Source organism: Leuresthes tenuis, unplaced genomic scaffold (assembly GCF_036924035.1).
Source record: "Leuresthes tenuis unplaced genomic scaffold, fLeuTen1.0.hap1 SCAF_2, whole genome shotgun sequence".
NCBI lineage: Eukaryota > Metazoa > Chordata > Actinopteri > Atheriniformes > Atherinopsidae > Leuresthes > Leuresthes tenuis.
Window position 1 is genome coordinate 26522763 of NW_027325356.1, and position 18197 is coordinate 26540959.

The following is an 18197-nucleotide window of genomic DNA, read 5'->3' on the forward strand; positions in this document are numbered from 1 at the left end:
CTTGATTGTGTCTGCGACCAGAAGCGAGAGGAGGAGAGTGGGAGGAATAAAACAATTAGCATGAACAGTACTCTGGGGAATGTCAGTTTCCTTGACAACAGCGGGCATAGATAAACAAACGGGCCCTTTCACAACAATTCAAAACAAACAGAAATGTCTCCCTTATTAGCAGCCTGGCATTGGTGTCATTTCCTGTCACAGAAAAGGAAATGTAGTAACGTTTTCAAAATTCTTGCTTTATTTTCAATTGAACTTCTGTACTTCATATTTCCAACATTTCTCAAATGTGGAATTCTGCATATAAACAAGGAATCTTCTGAAACAGCACATAGTGATCTGTTGGAAAAGTATGAAAATACTGCCGTATCACACCATAAGATATTCAGGCTGTGAAAGTGATCAGAAGTAAAGGGATCAGAGGATGTTCAGATGGTAACTCTTTTGCCCCAGATACAGTCCCAGAGAAAAGAAAGAGATATTTGTGTCAGCTGTAGAAGTGTGTTAAAGGATGGGTGGAGGTTTTATTATTCAGAAAAGTGTTTGATGAGCCAGCAGGTCCACCCTGTGTCCTGGCAAAGGTGCTGATCTATAATCAGTTGCAGGAGTGCCTGAATAATAGCTCAGCATTCTATTTGCTTTTTTTGCCAACGGTCATATGAGAGACTTATGCAACTTTCATGTCTGCACAGCGAAGCCACAGTCACCAGCTGGTAAGCTTAGCTTTAGTTTGTCCTGAGGCAAGGTCTTGACAACAAACTATTTAAAAGTAAAACAAGATTTTTTTCTCAGAGTAAAACTGCACTGCAAATTGGATCCGTTTATTAATTATATATCATTTCTGCAAAAAAAAAAAAAGAGAGAATGTGGAGAAACCTCATGAGGCAAAGGACAAAACCTACACTGAATGGCCATTGTTGTCTTGGTAACAATAATAAGACATCTTTTTGTGGTTGAAATCGCTCCAGGTGGCTGAAAGACACTTGTGAAAACCATTGGCAGTAAACAGTTTTTTGTTGCATCTACAAATGCAAATGAAATAAAACCACTGTGTAAAGACATAAACATATAAGCAAAATGCTCCCAGAGTCGCAGCTCGTTGAAGATGGACTAAAGTTAAATGGGAATCTTTTCTGTGAACTGCTGGCTGAAAATGTATTTTTGGAAAAGACAGGATCCGTCCACTTTGTTTAGACAAAGTTTTTAGGAAGTCTTTGTGGTTATTCGGATGTACATCAGAGGACATAGAATGAGTAACTTGTACACCTGTGAAGATTTAGCTTTGGAGCAACTTGTCCTGGAATTCAGATTAGAACTCTGTCATTGCCTTGCACAGTTCAGCAAGAAAATTGTAAACCACATTCTACAATGCTTACAGCATGCTTGAAGACAGTCTGTTTGCTAAACTGACCTGCCTGCAGTCCAGACCTGTCCCCCACTGACAACAATTGGTGCACTATACTGAAAAAAATGGGACAGCGAGGTACTAACCTATTTAGCTGTTGAGAAGCGGAACATGTCACTCTCATAACTACAGTCACTGGATTTTTCAGTTCTCAAATGATGAAGATAATGCAACAGTGGCACCTCATGGCACCTGTAACAACACCATCAGTGATGTGAGCTTAGCAAAGACAGATTTCAGTTATTCAGTTTTCAATCCAACTATGAACTCTCTGCTGTAGAGCAAAGAGGGATGGCGTGACAGTTCAGACATCCGTTATTCGGTTATATCTCACCACCTACACCTCTCTGCTATTTTCCTCCCCTTCCATATTTCTGATTGAAGCCAAGGAAATCGTTGCCTAGGATTATATCCACTAACAGCTAATTGTCAGCATGGGTGGTTCTGGTGGGAAGCAAACTTCCAACACTGGCATCAGATCAACTTTCTGCCCACTCGACTAATTCCTCTCAGCCTTACAACATTTCCTTACAACAGCTTTTTCAAACAAATGATCAAATCACAGCTACAAGATGTGGAACTTGAGAGGTTTTGTTGTGAAATGATCAGGTTTCTCCTGTGGTAAACACCAAGATTATCTATTATAAACACACTGTGAGTTTGTTTGGGCAAAACATTGACTTATGTGTTCTACATAGTTACTCAATGAGTTGTTTGCATACATTTGTGTACGTGTATGTGACCGCAAGGAGAGAGAAAAACAGAGTATTGGGGGTATTGGGTCAGTGTTTGTGTGATTAGCCAGTCTCAGAGTTATGTGCAGAATGTAAATTTTTTCCCCGAAACGTTCACAAACATGCACTCTGTGACACAGGGTTCAATTTCCTTTTTCATCTTCCTTCATGCACGCTCACATGTCCACTCTTCCTTCTCACGACAGCATCCGTTGAAGACATGCAGATCAGAGCTAAGTCCTGCTGTCTGCTCTGTCTTGTTGGGTTTGCTCTCTGAGTTTGGGGGATAAGTAAAGTGGGGGTGTCAGCTTCATATATAATTCATTAAAAGATATTACATGAGACAAGGGCCTACATAGTTGTGTGGTTGTTACCACTGTCGCCTCACAGCAAGTGGATTGCTGCTTCGAGTTCAGGCTGCGGTCTTTCTCCCAGTTCATGTGTGGATCCTCTGGCTAACGGGCAATTCCAAAATTACCCGATGACTGAATGTGAATGTGCACGTTTGTCTCTGTGTGGCCCTGTGACGGACTGCCGCCCTGTCCAGGGTGTACCATGCCTCTCGCCCAATGGCATGTGGGATAGCTTCCAGCCTGAAGTGGGTATAAAAAATGGATGGATGGAACACAATTCTGTTCTTTGAATGTAGTGCTCATATCTTTACTGAGGACCTTTTGGTTTGCAAGGCTGTGAAAAATCCTCATAGAAGATGGTAACCTTCGGCAGAACTCGTGAAAGACCCTCTAATGGATCACTTTACTTCTCAACTTCTGCTGAGACTCTGGAATATATAATATTCCAGTATATCATCATCATTATTATTATTTGAGCTGCTGCCTCTTAGATAGGCCTGACAGTTACTGTACTTCCAAAGAAGTTTCAAGTACAAATAAGAGTTTTATTATTATTTTATTTTCACAACATGGCAACCCAATAGTTTCACAGACTGATTTACTCAAGCACAAATCTATAATAAATAACTTTTCAACAATAATAAGGCCGTGATTTAAAAACAACCATAGAGCATAAGCTCTATAATGGATTAATTTCTGAGAAAATGAAACCATATATTATCATCGAAATCTATGTTCAGGTTTGGTTAGTCATACAAATGAGAAGGAAGAGGCCCACTGTACTGAGTCATATAGTGCGGTGTTCTCTTTTCATGTCACGGTTTTCTTTGTGTCAGTGTGATTGAATCACTTTTGGTTGTCAAATGAACGTCTTGGCAAAATTCAAGTAAAACAGTCTAAAATTAGACAAAACATCTGGACATTTATCAGATGAGATTATTCAATAAAAGAAATCATGTTTGGACGCAGCTCTGATACTATTTGCGTGATGTACCATATGCAGAGTAAAATGAATAAATATATTTGTTTTTATTTACTTTTTTAATAAACTCACCCGATGACAGCATGATAAAAAGCAACAAAGCTGGTAATTAGCAGCGGTAATGTGACATCACATGACAGTGTCAGGCTCTGGGCTCGCTCTGTATTCTCCTCGGCGGATGTGACACTTCGAAGCTGCAGGCAAACGGGAGACCTCCTCCTCCTTCTCCACCAGCAGCGCACAATGATCAAGCTTCTCCGCCGTGGACCGGCTTGCTTCTTTTGGACCACTCCAGACCTTCACGGAACAAGTCAAGTCTGCAGTTGCTGAGCAAAAGAACGGAGGCCACCGGTGTCTGTTTGGAGTCGTAGCCTTTGCCAGCCCAGCTTTTTTCAGAGGCTCTGCCTGCTGTGGATTGAGGGGTTTCCCTCCGTGTTCGGCCACCGGCTCACCTGCAGAGGCAGGACCATGCGCTCCCGCGCAACGCTCCCCCGGTAAGTCACCGCAAAATAGGTTAGTCTGTGCGTAAAGAACGGTTGGATGTGAAAATGTCGGTTAAGCTGCGGAAAAAATACGACATAATACTGGGTGAAGATATAGGATTAAGAAACTGTTGATGACGATTTGTTAAATAACAATGTTGACGTCTCCTAAAATAAGTTATGAACGTTCACCTCTTTACTGTGAGCTGCAGTAGGAGTTGCAAGAAACATGTAGGGACCATCAGAAAAGAAACAGGGGGAAGAAGGTGCGTGTGTTTAGATAAAAAAAAACAAAAAAAACCAAGGGATAGTTTCGCTGTTTAGTCATATGCAAAAAGACAGCTCGTCTTCTACACAGATGGGTTTATGGCCATTCCCTTGGGCTACTTCAGGAATTTTCCATTAGGGCCAAGAGAGCCCTGATCTTTACCCTGTTTATCATATTTGCAGCATTAAAGCCAGGGGAAAATTACTGCTGCTGAGTAAAAATTCTTGAAGTTTAAACAACCCCCCAGTAAGTATAAATACACGATGCAGGCTTTATGAATGGGGATGTTTGATCAGAGCCGATGTCCAGACATCTGGTCATGTTAAGTTAGTTGTTTACATGATCGCCTTCTGTCCATCCACAGGCTCACCATCCTCCTATGTCTCCTTTTCCTTGCTCCCGTTTCCTCCTCACGGCCTCAGTGGATTCTCCAGCGTGTCCCTGTGGTCCTACCCCAGCAGACAGAGGCTAGACCAGCCCCCAACTTCCTGTCTCCGGCCCGCTTAGATGTCATCTCCCATTGTGACCCTGAATGCCACAAGAAAGCCCCTCGTCCGAGCTACTGGGACTTGCGGCATCTTCTGGCCTTTGAGACTCTGCATTCTGATGGTCAACTCACTGAGACATCCATTGGGATTTATGGCTACAAACCCACATCCAACACCAGTCCAGAATACTCCACTGGAACTGCTGGAAAGGCAGAGCGATCACACGTCAGAAGAAAGCGACAGATCTTTGGCCATGATGGACGTTTCAGCATTGCGGGGCAGAACTTCTTGCTTAAGTATCCATTCTCAGTGGCTGTTAAACTGTCAACTGGATGTTCTGGTACACTGGTGGGGAACCGTCATGTTCTCACAGCTGCTCACTGTGTCCATGATGGTAAAAATTATGTAAAAGGAGCCCAGAAGCTTCGGGTTGGCTTTTTAAAACCTAAGCATCGAGAAACACAACATTCTTCCATTTACCTTCCCTCAAACTTTACTAATCACATTGAGGGAGGCCCTGCTCCATACACCCCACCAATCAACGACAAAATGAAGTTCCAGTGGATTAGAGCCAAACGCACCCATGTTCCGAAAGGATGGATTAAAGGGAATGCTAATGACATTGGGATGGACTATGACTACGCTTTGCTCGAACTCAAGAAACCCCACAAACGACGTCACATGAAGTTGGGAGTTAGCCCCCCAGCTCAGAGACTACCTGGTCGTCGAGTTCACTTTTCAGGATTTGATAATGACCGTGCAGGAAAGCTTGTGTATCGGTTCTGTCCGGCCGGAGAGGAGACTACGGATTTGTTGTACCAGCACTGCGATGCTCAGCCCGGGGCCAGTGGCTCGGGAGTCTACGCTCGGATGTGGGATGGACGACGCCGGCGCTGGGAGCGAAAGGTCATAGGTGTGTTTTCTGGGCATCAGTGGGTAGAACGACAAGGGGCATCTCACGAATTTAATGTAGCGGTAAGAATCACACCGCTAAAATATGCGCAGATCTGCTACTGGATAAAAGGAAACTTTGTGGACTGCAGAGAGGGGTGACGAAATGATGGAGAGGAATGACCAAACAGAGACGGAGCTACAAAACCACTCATCACATCCTCAAACATCTTCCGGAGACAAAATAATCCACACTTTGCCACCCTGTTGTGTGTTGCACCGACATAGCGTTACTAAACATATCCAAATTTTGTTTGTCACTCTAATTCTCAGACTCCAGTATTAGTATAAGACAGCAAAAAGAAAAGAAAAAAAGCAATGCCACTGAATTATGTAAACAAGCTGTACTAATTCTGTGTTGCATCTTTGTTCGCATTTTTTTTTAAAAAGATCTGCTTGTTGAAACATTAATCTGGTTAATCAAGTTATCGTTGAGCTCCTATGATGTGGAACATGGACTGAAGGAGTGAGTCGGTGCAAACTACCTTCACACAACTATAGCCTTTTCATTGAGCTAATACTAAAGACTGCACTGTTAAGACTTTTTTCTACTGAATATTGTATCTGAGAATGAATGTACAAGTCAGCTACCAAAGTTGCAAACTGTTTTCGTTTGATACCATCTTTTGTCTTGTCTTAATGGACAAACAAGTTATCTGCAAGCATACTGTGCTGACTTTAAAATGATGAAAAGCTTTTGGAAGAATACTCAATTTATGGTAGATGATTTCATCAACTGCAACCGTCTCCTCCCAAAACTGGTGTGCGACTTGTTGGAGCCACAAGTTGTTGAATGTTGTTTTATTGCTTAGTGCCATCTGGTGGCCGCATAATTCACTGCAGGTTTCCACTATTTGAATAATGTCAGCTTAGCAGAGGCTTCTGTATGCACTTTTGAAGTTGCTCTTGTGACTTTTCTAAAATGGAAGAGTTTGGAGGATTTAATCAAATATATTGTCTGAAATAAACGGCTCTGTCACTTTCTTTTCCTCATCCCACCCATATATGTCTTTTGCACATAAAAGGGCACAATGTTGGTTTAACAGCGTTTTATTTCAGGTGTCAGAACATTCTGAAATGCTGAACACTGTCAAAATCAGAGATACGAGGAACAGCTCCCAAGTTCCCTGACACCGGCACACTGAATAACCATGAGTCTGAGCCTGGATCCTGGGACATGACACATTCAAAAGAAAAACAAGTGAACCCATGCTTCAAATTGCTTTTTTTTTTTTTTTCTTTTCTTTAAACTTTATAACAAATGAGCCACACAACATCAGGACCATTTTATCCTCTCTATAGATTTCATGTAAAGTTAAAGGAGATGAACACACTTCAGGTCACTGTGGTTAAAATGTGATACATTTGAAATCTTTCCATACGTCATTCTTTATCTCGCTTTTTCAGCCTTTACTGATGTCACTAAATGAAAGTGGAACAATCTGATCATTTAAGGAACTCAAACAGAAGCCTGACTGGAAAGCAAACCTTAAAAATGACTCACGTCAGTGTTATCATTTAGTTAAGGGCAAGTAAAAGAAGCCAAAACTATAACCATTCAAAAACTGCTTTTTCAGTGACGGTGCTCAGTTTGAGGCTCGTTTCCATCAACCACACAAACGTATCAATACAACTCAACAGCACCATCCAGCTGCAAAGGTTTGCTACATTCAAATGAAAAATGCAAGCAGAACACAGGCATCAAAGAACTGAATTTAGAGGCAAGTTCACAGACAAAGTGGCACGTGCATGGAATTCGTGTTTAATTAAGGAGAGGTTCAGCTTGTGTGCTCGTGATGAACACATCGTCTCATCTCAAAGTAGTTTCCGTCCCTTCATTAAAACTCACACCAAAACCTAAGCGAGGCAGTTCAAGTGGGAATGAAAAAAAAAAAAAAAAAAAGGACAGGAAATCTTGATTCTTGGGTTTTCCCAAGATAAATTTTGCATTTCTATCAGGCCTTGATGCTAATACTGCTCACAGCTGAGTGCAAACTGCAGCCCGAAGCAGCCGGCAGAGACGAAGCTCAAACTGAGAAAAGCAGTGATGTGTAGGTAGATGTTCCCAGAGTGTGGTTAAACAGAAGGGCAACTTGTTTGGAACATCCCTTCGGTGACAGAATACAAGAAATGGTGATATGACGGCGTTATCCCCCTGCTGTTGATTATATTTCCATCACTGCTTAAAATGTCCCAATTAAGCGGTGTCTGCTATAGAATCCACACGAGAGTTTCATGACAATGAGATATTTGCAAGAGGAGGTGGTTTAGGTCCTGGAATGTACCAGTAGAAAATTTTATATTATCAGCCGCATTCATTTTGTTATCTGCATTTGATTCCAAGAAGAAGGGGAAAAAAAGTACCCTGATGCAACTCCATTTCAAATCCAATGAGCAGAAGAACTTAAAGAGAGCACATAAGAGTAATTCACTGTCACTGCAAGTTGATTTATTGGTGTCAAAGTGTGGACAGACATCCGTCATTTCGTGTTCTGAACTTAATCATCTGCTTATAATACCAGCATTTCACATGTTTAACCAAAATAACCAAAACCAAGAGCGGCAGGACTGTATCTGTAGAACCATAATTAGGTTTCTAAATGTGCTTAGAGTTTAGGGATGCCAATAGTCTTGGAAATATCTCAAAATAGTTTAACACATTTAAATCAGCAAAGGGTGGTCCTGCAAATGTCCCTTAAGAAGGACAATGATATGACACAAACGGATACTGAAAGTAAGAACAGTAATATGATGAAAGACAGAAGACAGCATTCTCTACACACTGTGAATAAGAGTCTTTCCTAATGACTGATGTCAGATCAGTTTGAATGGGAGAGTTACTGCTCTTGATAGTAAAGAGAAAAAAAAAAAACCCGAAATGACCAAGACTCTATGAAATAGTTCCACATTTTGGGGATTTCCTCATCTTTTTTGTGTTGGTTCACAGTCGAGTGTGAAAGTTCTCTCTTTTGGCTGTACAGTAAATATGAATCTGTAACCAAATTTGGATTTGCTTAGCTTAGTTTGAGAGAAGAAATACTGAAAGAGCCAGCGTGTCCAAAGCCAAGTCAAGGCAAAGAAAAAGTAGGATTCTGTTGCCTTTAGCTCTGTTAAAAAAAAAAAAAAAAAAAAAGGATCTATTTGTCTGTGTGCATGAATAATCTAATACTTCAGGTTTGTGTGGTTTGAACAAGGGGAGAAAAAAAGTAAGTCTATAAACTTGCTTTGAAGGTATTTGTTCTTAAATTTTGCCACACTAACTGTTTCCACTGTATCCAGGTGCTGGGCTACTGTGAGCAGTACTCATACTCTCATTTAACTCTTTGCCCAGAAAAAAACATATAAGCATTTGGAAAAAAAAAAAAAAGGCAAACCATCTCTTTAAGAACAGTGAAACAGGATTGACAAAAACTGCTGCACCAATGCTGAAATGATCAAAAAAAAACAAAACACCTACCTCCACATTTAAGAGTTAAGGTTGAAGCTGAATTCAGAACAATCAGGATCTCAGGACCGACTCCTTCCTCTCGTCCATGTTGCTCATCCGGTTTAACTGACAATCCGAGGCCAGGTCTGCTTTGTGATTGGCCACGTGCACTTAAAATATCTTTGGTGAAAGTCACCCCCAGGCATCCTAATTTCCCTGTCGCCTAGCAACAATGTAACACAACATGCTAATGTCGTCAGCGTGGTAATGCCCGGTGTAACACAAAATAGTATACAAAATAAAAAAAATACTCTTTTAAATAGGTATGTATAAACATTGCATTAAAAATAGAACCGTATCAAAACACAATTATGAGTTCACAGTCTGTCCCTTGACACACAACCCTTTCCCCTCCACATCCAGAGTTTGTAGACGAGGTCCTGCTGTGCAGGTCCTTTACTGTGACTTGAGCCCTAAACTGTTGGAGGACAGAGGAAAGGAATAGGCTTTGCCCAGCACAATGCGGTCTCGGAGCAGTTTAAAAAGCACATAGTAGTTGCAGAAGAGAATAAGGCCCAAAGACAATGTGTGGTTCCAGCGCTCAGAGCGCAACAGAGAGTATAACTGGTATAAAACCACACTGGACTCTATCCAAATCAGCAGGTTCAGGATCCGCAATGGCTTGTGGAACAGGAACTGCAAAACCAACAGACAGCAAAGTTAGAACTACAAATGACGAGTATGAAGTTGGTCACAGATGAGAACAACCAATAAAAAAAAAAGGAAGTAGGCACAATGAAATTAAGACTATAATATACACATACAGACAGTTTAAAGAGAACAGTTAACTTGACTTGGACTGCTGGGGGAAGCCCAGCTGGCTGGCAGATGTAAAAAATGTGGGAACATGTAACCCAAATTTGGTCTGCATGGGACGGATGTCAGAAAATCCATTAACTGTATTAAAGAGGCATTAAAGCTGTACTATACTACAGTTTACCAATGATTTTATAGGCAAAGACTGGGGTTCTGTCAAATGGTCTATTTTGCTTAGTAACATTCGTAACTGAGTGAAAAGGTCCAGAGTATCTGAGCAGCTGCCAAGATAAGAGCTGTTTGGATTCTCCAAATGCCACAGAAAGGAGCTCCAATGCTTCTTTTAATATCTCCTTCAGCACAGAATACACCACACCGTCCTATATATAGTAAAAGGAGATCATTTTGTCCTACTACTTCATTCATTTATTTATAACTACAATTTGTGTGGATAAATATGGGAAAAGGAGAGAGAGTGAGCAGCCTGTGACAGTAATATACGTTTCCTCCATTTTTTCATTACGAACCCTGAACAATAAAGTTATATTTTACATTATCTCTGATACGATACGAGATAACCTTTGTGTAACAACGTGATAAGACTTCATCAGTATCTAAAGCACTTCTGGCAGAATTTTTATTGAACATCTGCAGTTTCAGTGCTGCAAACTCACATCACTCAGTTTTGCTTAGTTTAAATGTAGCTGAATTGTCATTGCAGCGTGGTAATTATTTCTTAAGAATTTTTCCTGCCGTCTTTCCGTAATCCCAGCAAAGCTCTTAGATAAGAAATGATAAGAGATCAGTGATCTTTTGCTTAATGTGCTTCAGTCAAGTTAACTGTTCTCTTCAGAAGAATTAAAGATGGAGCTATTTGGCAGATGTTTCTGTGGAAGATGGTGGTGGACATTTAATGGTTTGGAGTTACTTTGGTAGCTCACAGTCCCTGCTTCAGCTGTGAATTCTGCATCATACGAGGCCATCTGACCACAGATCAAAGTTTAATCAGGAAGTTGAGCTTCATCAAGGAAATCCATCAAGGAATAGCTCAATAAAATGAGATGTGGGAAGGCTGAAATGTTATAAGGGGATTTTAAACAGGCAGCACTTACAACTGAAGCAATACTGCATGGAGCAATTAGGCAAAATGCCACTGAGGTGGTTTGGGTCAAAGGGGACAAATATAAGGCTTCTGAGGAGTGTGTGCTGCTTTTTCCCTCTGAGGAACATAACATGCATTAACATTTCCGTAGAAAGTTTCAAAGAGAGTAAAATGTCAGTATGTCTGTATACACGGTGCTGGGAGCCTTAAAGCCCTAAACACAGAAATATGAATTAAATCATCAAATATGTTGCTCTGGGATAAATCAAGAAGATTTTCACATGTATGTGATAGTGGACGTCAGAGTTTACAGCAAGAACATCATAGTTTTGTCGTGTATTTGCATTGTATGGAAAAGATGTCATAAATCAATCAACCATCATCAGTGTGAATAAACAGCAGGTTATGTCCTCTGTGACAAAAAAAAGAAAAAAGATACTCACATAAAACCTTGCATGGGAAACATCAGAGGGCAGAGCAACATTATAAGGTCCGACTGCTCTATATAGACATCGACTGTGCCGTACCAACACCCCCTGAGGCCAAATGGTGCTTTCTGACCACCTGAACAATTATCAACACAAAAAAAATGTTTTAAAAGTACAATTTCATTTGATTTCAAGTGAACAGATGTGTACACCAAGGGATACTCACACATGCTGAGGTGCGTTACTGTATGAGCCGTGCTCCAGTTTCTGCCAGCGGCCCAGGTGAGCCGCCGAGCGATGAAGCAAGTCACAGTAGCTGGGGGGTAGCAGTTGGCTCATCAACATCACAAATGCATTGATCCACACCATAATCAGATGCTCACATGACCAGCGCATGTCATAGTACTGGGTACTCTGTTGAGAGAGTCCACAACAAAATGAACAAGAAAGCAGGCACAACTGCAGCAGCAACATGACGGGGGATGAATTAATGGTACGGTAGGACAAAAATGGTTTGTGCTTTAACACTGAAAGCCACATAAAGATACCAACCTTAACAAAGCACAGAGGCAGGAAGGCGACATAGTAAGCACTGAACAAAGAGTTGAACAGCACTTCCTTGATTCGCCGGTTGAAGTCGCTCTTCAGCTCTTCCACCTCTGCTCGAATCAGCTCTGGCGTATCTGAGTGTGTGTGTTGTGGGCAGGTGTGAGTGGGCATGTGTGGAGGGCTGGAAAACTGCTCTCTGAGGTTCTCTCGTAACAGGAGGAGGAAGTCGCGTGGCCGAAAGAAGGGGGACTCCGTCAGGTCGGCCTGCTGGTGGTCAGCTGGGTAATCGCAGTCAGCTGCAGCCGTTTGGCTTTTCCCTCCCTCCTGATGGAAACAGCAGAGCGGGACATACACACCAAATCTAGTGTGGAGTAGTGAGCGGAGGAGGACAACAGCACAAAGCAGCATGTTTTAGTTCCAGATGATTGAGGGAGGAAATGAAGATGTGTCGTCATTAAAAACATGCATATTCAAAATGGTGAGACGCATTAAAGAAGAGCAGACTCCAAAGTTTACTTCCATTAGCACATACAGTGCGAACCTGCCTCACAGCATTATAACCAAATTACCAGATCAAACAACATCTTCGGGAATCATTTGCTTTAAACATTCTCCGTGCAGATAAGTTCAGGTTTTTCTGCGACACGTGATGCGATAGCTTGGGTTTTAAGTGTGACCTTAACGGCATCATCTTTACCCAAATAAAATAAGGCAGGAGTTGTTTTTTGGGGATTTTTTGCAAATCCCTTCATCGTTTGAAGTACAAAAGGAACAATGTGCTACAGACAAATGTTAGTACAGGTTTGATAAATATCTAATGTGGTTTCTGTATTGTAGTTTGAGAATTGTGTCCAGATAGGCTGGCAAATTTTAACCAGCCGACACCCTTTTTTCAACCAAAGCGATGATACAGTTTTGACAACGTGTTAATTGGATCCAAGATGTCAGTCTTACAACCCCCAACATTAGAATCAAAGGCTGACTCAGAGAGTTTCTGTAGCTTTTCAAAGGTGACTGTATTTTACACTCATTACACAAAAGGAGCAAGCACTCTCAAGTTCTACCTCCTCCCCACAATTCTCCACCAAGCTAATGGTTTTTAATGAGAACCGAGTGCATCATAAGAATATATTCTAGGAGAAAAAGTTCTCTGATAGCAGGCTGTTTGGGTTAGGGCCACCATTCAGAAGAGGAATTGAACTAAAACCGTGCTTTAGAGAGTGAAGTGCATCACAGACTTACGGGTATCCCAGGAAGAGAAGATTGAGCACAGAGTGGTTCTTGCACAGGTTGACCAGCGTCCAGCAGAGCACCCAGCCGCACAATGTCAGCAAGCTGAGCCGAGCTGTGATTAGTACCACATACCGGAGCAGGGATCCTCCGCTGCTCTGAGACACCTGCACGAGACACATATCTGAGGAACTGTGGCACTGAAAAACTGCCATCACAGAGGGTTCAGCTCCCTTTTGTGAGATATGGAGGGCTAGATGACGCAATACAGAGCAGGGTGTGTTTACCTCTGAAACAATTGTCCAAACAAGCCTCCTGGCCAACATGACTGTAATGAAGATAGCAAGGTGGTAGTCCATTAGATGAAAGTTCTACAAGAGGACAAAAATAACGTACTTATATTAGTTTTCCACAGTTTTAGTGTACTTTTCAGTTAGACCTGAATCTCACAATAAAAATCTATTATGAGCACCTCCTACACAAGTTTTAAAGTTAAGAAAGCAAGAGCATGAAGAGGGCTGATGGTGTGTGTTCTTACAAGCGAGGTAGAGGCAGCAGGGTGGCTGTATGGGTACCACCACACCGTCCTGTAGATGTTGATGTACTGGACAAACAGGGCAACCAGCAAGTAAAGAAAAAGCAGGAACTCAAACAGCAGGCTGCTGTCCGAGGGCAGCTCGGGAATCCTCGAGTGACGGACCGGCTCCGGAGTGATGAGGGCAGAAAGAGGCGGGGCAGACAGACCCATCGAGTTACTGCTCCTGAGCGGACGTGTGCAACACAAATGAAAACAGAAAAACTCAAAAACAGATATATCTGGGACACAGAGGGAGTATTTAGTACAATATTAGTGTCACTTTACACCTGCTACAAATTTTGGTGAAAATAAATAATAATAATAATAAAACATTTACAGAAACATTTGCCTGGAGAGTGAAGTGTGAAAGCCAAAGATTGGGGCGCATCGGTACAATTGATTATTTCAAGCAGGAGAAAAAACGTTAATAAGCTCCAAGGGCTCTTACACACCAAACTGGTGTGAAGAACCAGCAGCGACTGGAGGCTCCCTGCTGTGTTTTTGTGTGCTGCAGGTGTCTGACGAAATCAAAACAGCCCTCGAACACACCACAAAGACCACTTCAAAATGCTGGTCAAGATGTACAACCTGCACCTGCGCAAAAGGTCACAACTTGCCAGTACAGACGGAGGTGGTAGTAAATTAAAACTAATATAGGTAAACCAATAAATAAAAGCAAACGCAGCAGCCTCTCCTTTGAATCATGATCATCAGCTGTGTGTCATGTTAGGTTAGCTGTTAGCTCTCGGTTGTCTCACCGTTCCTGTGTACAACTGAGAGTCAGAGTCGGAAAATGCAGACTATACGGTACACATCAAGAGACCGTGTTCAGTGTTCTGGCTCTGACAACTGATGATGAGAGCGCAGTCAGCAGGAAGAGTAAAGCTGCAGGTACCGCCTGTGGTTGACAGTCAGCACAATTTAAGCTTAAAATGTGGAAGTTAGAGAGCGATGGTAAGACATTAAAACAAAACTCACAGGGACGGATGCATGATCAGAAACATCAGGCCCCTTCCCCACCGCTGCTTAGTGGTTAAACAGGAGCAGATGCTCAACTGTGGAAGTGTCTGAGTGTCTTAATTTTTACAAGAACATTTCAATTATTTGTATCCATCTCAATTTTGATGTTAACTAAAAACTAAGAAAGCCCATTTTCTTTATCTCTGATATTATGATAAATAACATTTAATTCAATAAATGTATGCTGCCATCATAAGAGTCTGTTGACATTAAGTTGATACTGTTTTCTTTCTCTCTGCCCCCCAAAGTGTTAGTCCTTAGGAATGTGTTCTAACTAAACTGTTGTTACAGCGGCTTTGAGCATGCATGAGGGTCAACGTACCTGCTCCTGAGGCCTGTGCCATTGCCAACGTTGCCACCAACGAGAGTCTGCAGGGATGGCAGAGCGGAGCGACTTATCTGCTGTCTGCTGGGACCCCTGCGGCCTCCTGGCATGGTCGCCAGTTACCGTTCCTCTCAAAATGCCACCATGTACTGCCAGGCCACTGCAGGGCAAACAACGGAAAAATCTATGAAGATCATAAAAACAGATCATTAGAAAGAAAAACAATTCAAGAAACCTGAAAGCCAGTGGACCTGAGTTAATCAACAGCATCTGGGAGACAATTGAAAAGTCTTTGGGCATAGATCTGCCCAAGGGATTAACCTGACATGACACGTGTGATAAGTAAACAGCAGTAAAGTTAATTAAGGAAGGAACATCGGAGCACTGCACATATGGTCATGTATGTCTGCAATTCTGTGGCTCTCAACTTATCCCCCAATCAACTTGTTTTATCTTTTTAATGTCAGAAATTTCATCAAACAGTATAAGAATAATATTTGTTTGTTACTAGTAGCCATATATCATATTAGCCACACCTACCAGTATAATGCAACAAAACTAACACCTCAAACAATGTCAAACAAAGTGACTACATGCTGGCTAAACACTGAAAAAATATAAGCCTCAGTGAGTTGGGATTTATTGCAGGACCGTGAAATACACCCATTATTTTCAGCTCAACGCACTGGTAACACATATACTGATTGAGCTAATGGTCTATCCTCTGGAAATGTAACGTCACGGAAACGATTTTTCATAATGCCACCAACACAACATCAGCGAACCATCCGAAAAGACTCCCTGGTTGTGGTCAAACAGCTTTGTAACAACACAAACACAGCAATAGTCAATTTCCAACCACCCAGAACACCAAACCAGTTTATAAGCTGTCCTGTCCACTTAAACTAATCGTGGGATACGACTGCCTGGAGGTGTTTGCAGAGGCAACTTCTGAGTGCATCTCAAAAACAAATGACAGAGGAGTTTGTCTTCATTGTTTCTTTTATTACCTGGCACGTCTTCGACACCGAAGCTTTCAGCAGGAAGCTGGAAGTACCTTTTTAAAAACACACGTCAACCCAGTCAGCAAAGACACACATGTAACCAACAACATTAACAACCGCTATTTTATATCTTAAAGCCAGCAAGAAAAATCCCCTGAATGGAATGCAGCCATTTTTGGGCTGATATTGATCACACCTGGGTGTCTCCTGATAGGACGACAAGGGCCAATCCGAGGCGATTAGATAGGCGATGACATTCCTTGATGATTTGTCCAGCACCTCTCCTTTCGATCAGTCTCCGTTCATTCACACCAAGCATATCAGCTTATTTAAGCTATGGCACTGTTCATTTCTACAACGCACCTGTCTGGCAGTTTAAAATCACTCTAACAAAACACTTATCTAACAACATTGTGTTTAAATAATGCAAAATATCAATCTTGATGGAGAATGTTGTGCTTCACCCTTTGCTTTGGGAAGCAGATTAAAATTGCTGCCGCTGACAGGTAGTCTGGCCATTATTTTCATTTTAAAGTGTTTAAATGATGAGAAAACGGTGAAAAACAGCCAGTAGTCAGATCCCTTAAGTATAATTACTCTGTTAATCCAGAAAATAACCAAGAGTAGTTAGAAATGTAGATAATCTTAAGATTCAGTCCTACTATGTTTCATGCTACACACCTCTTGATGTAACCTGAAACTCAACAAAGTGCCAAAACAAGAAATTTGAAATAATGTGACCATACACAAACCAGCTGTGAGTGGCAGTCCTACCACAACCAAAGACATCAAAGCGGCATCTGAAACTCGTCATTCAAGGCCTTGATATATTGTACAATTTATCTCATCATCACTCAGTGGCTTTTATACTAAAAGTCTGGTTCCGCCCCTTTTTAATGAGTCCGTGACGGGCTCCTAAATGAAACTCGAAGCAGGCTGACAGCATCCATCCTCTGTGTAAATCCTCATTTCCTTGCTGCCGATGCGCACTATGAAACACGATGGGGAAAATAATGAAACCCATTCAGAAGCCACTGTATAGCTGCAATAATAATAAGAAAAAAAAACAGTATTAGAGCGGAGTCTACAAACAGGAAACGGACGTTAAGACACGCGCGATCCACACAAACACGCCACAGGGGACCTCGATTACTGCTGAAAGTCAACAGTGAAAACAGGAACTATAAGAAACTACAATAGGAGATTGCATTGCAGCGTTTTGTCATTTTGTGGAGGCGCAGTATGTTTCTCGTTTTCAGGAGTCACTTTACACATCGGGGGTTGTTGTGTGCGTGTGTGCGCGTGTGTGTGTATGTGTGTGTGTGTATGTGTGTGTGTGTGTATGTGTGTGTGTGGGGGGGGGGGGGGGGGGGGGGGGGTTGTTTAACTCTACTGTCTTTCCTCGGTGGAACATTTCAATGGGAGGTGTTTTTGTCTGGAGACTTGCTAAGACATGCAATAGAGCACCTTGTGTGAATCATGGCATCAGGCAGCGTTGACATTTTTAAATCGCGGAAAAACTTGGGAGCTCACTTTAAAAAGGCTGTTTTAAACACAAAGACTGGAGCCCGTAGCTCTCCGGCTGGTTGAGGAATCGAACTTAAGATAGTTAAGAAGCTACCTAAAGCCACATCTACTCACGCAACATCGACAACATGCGGGGGACTGAAATGAACGAGGATGCATCAGTCAGTTGTGTGACGACTCCAGATAGCACCGAGCATTTCTCCGCCGTCCAGCTTCGATATCCAACACTGCTCCGATGTGGCGACGAGCTACGACCGCAACAGCGACACTGGGGAGTCCTTCGCTCCCCGACTGAAAGCATAAAACAGGTCTAAAACTTAGTCCGGGGCACCAGGAGCAACAGTGTAAATGCGTTGCACAGAGACCGACGTGGCAAACCTGCACCTCCTCTCCACGTGCCGTCATCAGGACGCGACTTCAGCGCTCGCGCACTGCACAGTCGCAGTTCAGTTGAGTTTGGCAGAGATAACTTAAAGAGGAAGTCCCCAACTGAAACCGCAAAGGGGAATGGTTGCTGTAACTCTTTTCAGAG

The 18197-nt window shown here is 42.2% G+C and overlaps 2 protein-coding genes across 3 annotated transcripts; one reads left to right on the forward strand and one right to left on the reverse strand.

Moving 5' to 3' along the window:
• The first annotated feature begins 3664 nt into the window (after positions 1-3664).
• Positions 3665-6639, forward strand: LOC140302086 (serine protease 23-like). The gene is made up of 2 exons (XM_072380842.1): positions 3665-3965; positions 4586-6639. Exons 1-2 carry the CDS (start codon positions 3940-3942, stop codon positions 5760-5762), a joined length of 1203 nt encoding a protein of 400 aa, XP_072236943.1. The 5' UTR covers positions 3665-3939; the 3' UTR covers positions 5763-6639.
• A 1448-nt stretch (positions 6640-8087) lies between these two features.
• On the reverse strand, positions 8088-18086 carry tmem39a (transmembrane protein 39A). Of its 2 annotated transcripts, none has more exons than XM_072380840.1 (10): positions 18044-18086; positions 17780-17956; positions 15132-15294; positions 13751-13973; positions 13500-13583; positions 13225-13379; positions 11986-12343; positions 11660-11847; positions 11449-11569; positions 8088-9783 (listed from the first exon to the last, which is right to left on the reverse strand). In XM_072380840.1, the coding sequence occupies exons 3-10, from the start codon at positions 15242-15244 to the stop codon at positions 9544-9546; spliced, it is 1482 nt and encodes a 493-aa protein (XP_072236941.1). In that variant the 5' UTR covers positions 15245-15294; positions 17780-17956; positions 18044-18086; the 3' UTR covers positions 8088-9543. The 2 variants fall into 2 exon arrangements, with proteins under 2 accessions (XP_072236941.1, XP_072236942.1); XM_072380841.1 differs by having other exon boundaries at positions 18050-18066.
• Between the last annotated feature and the right edge of the window lie 111 nt (positions 18087-18197).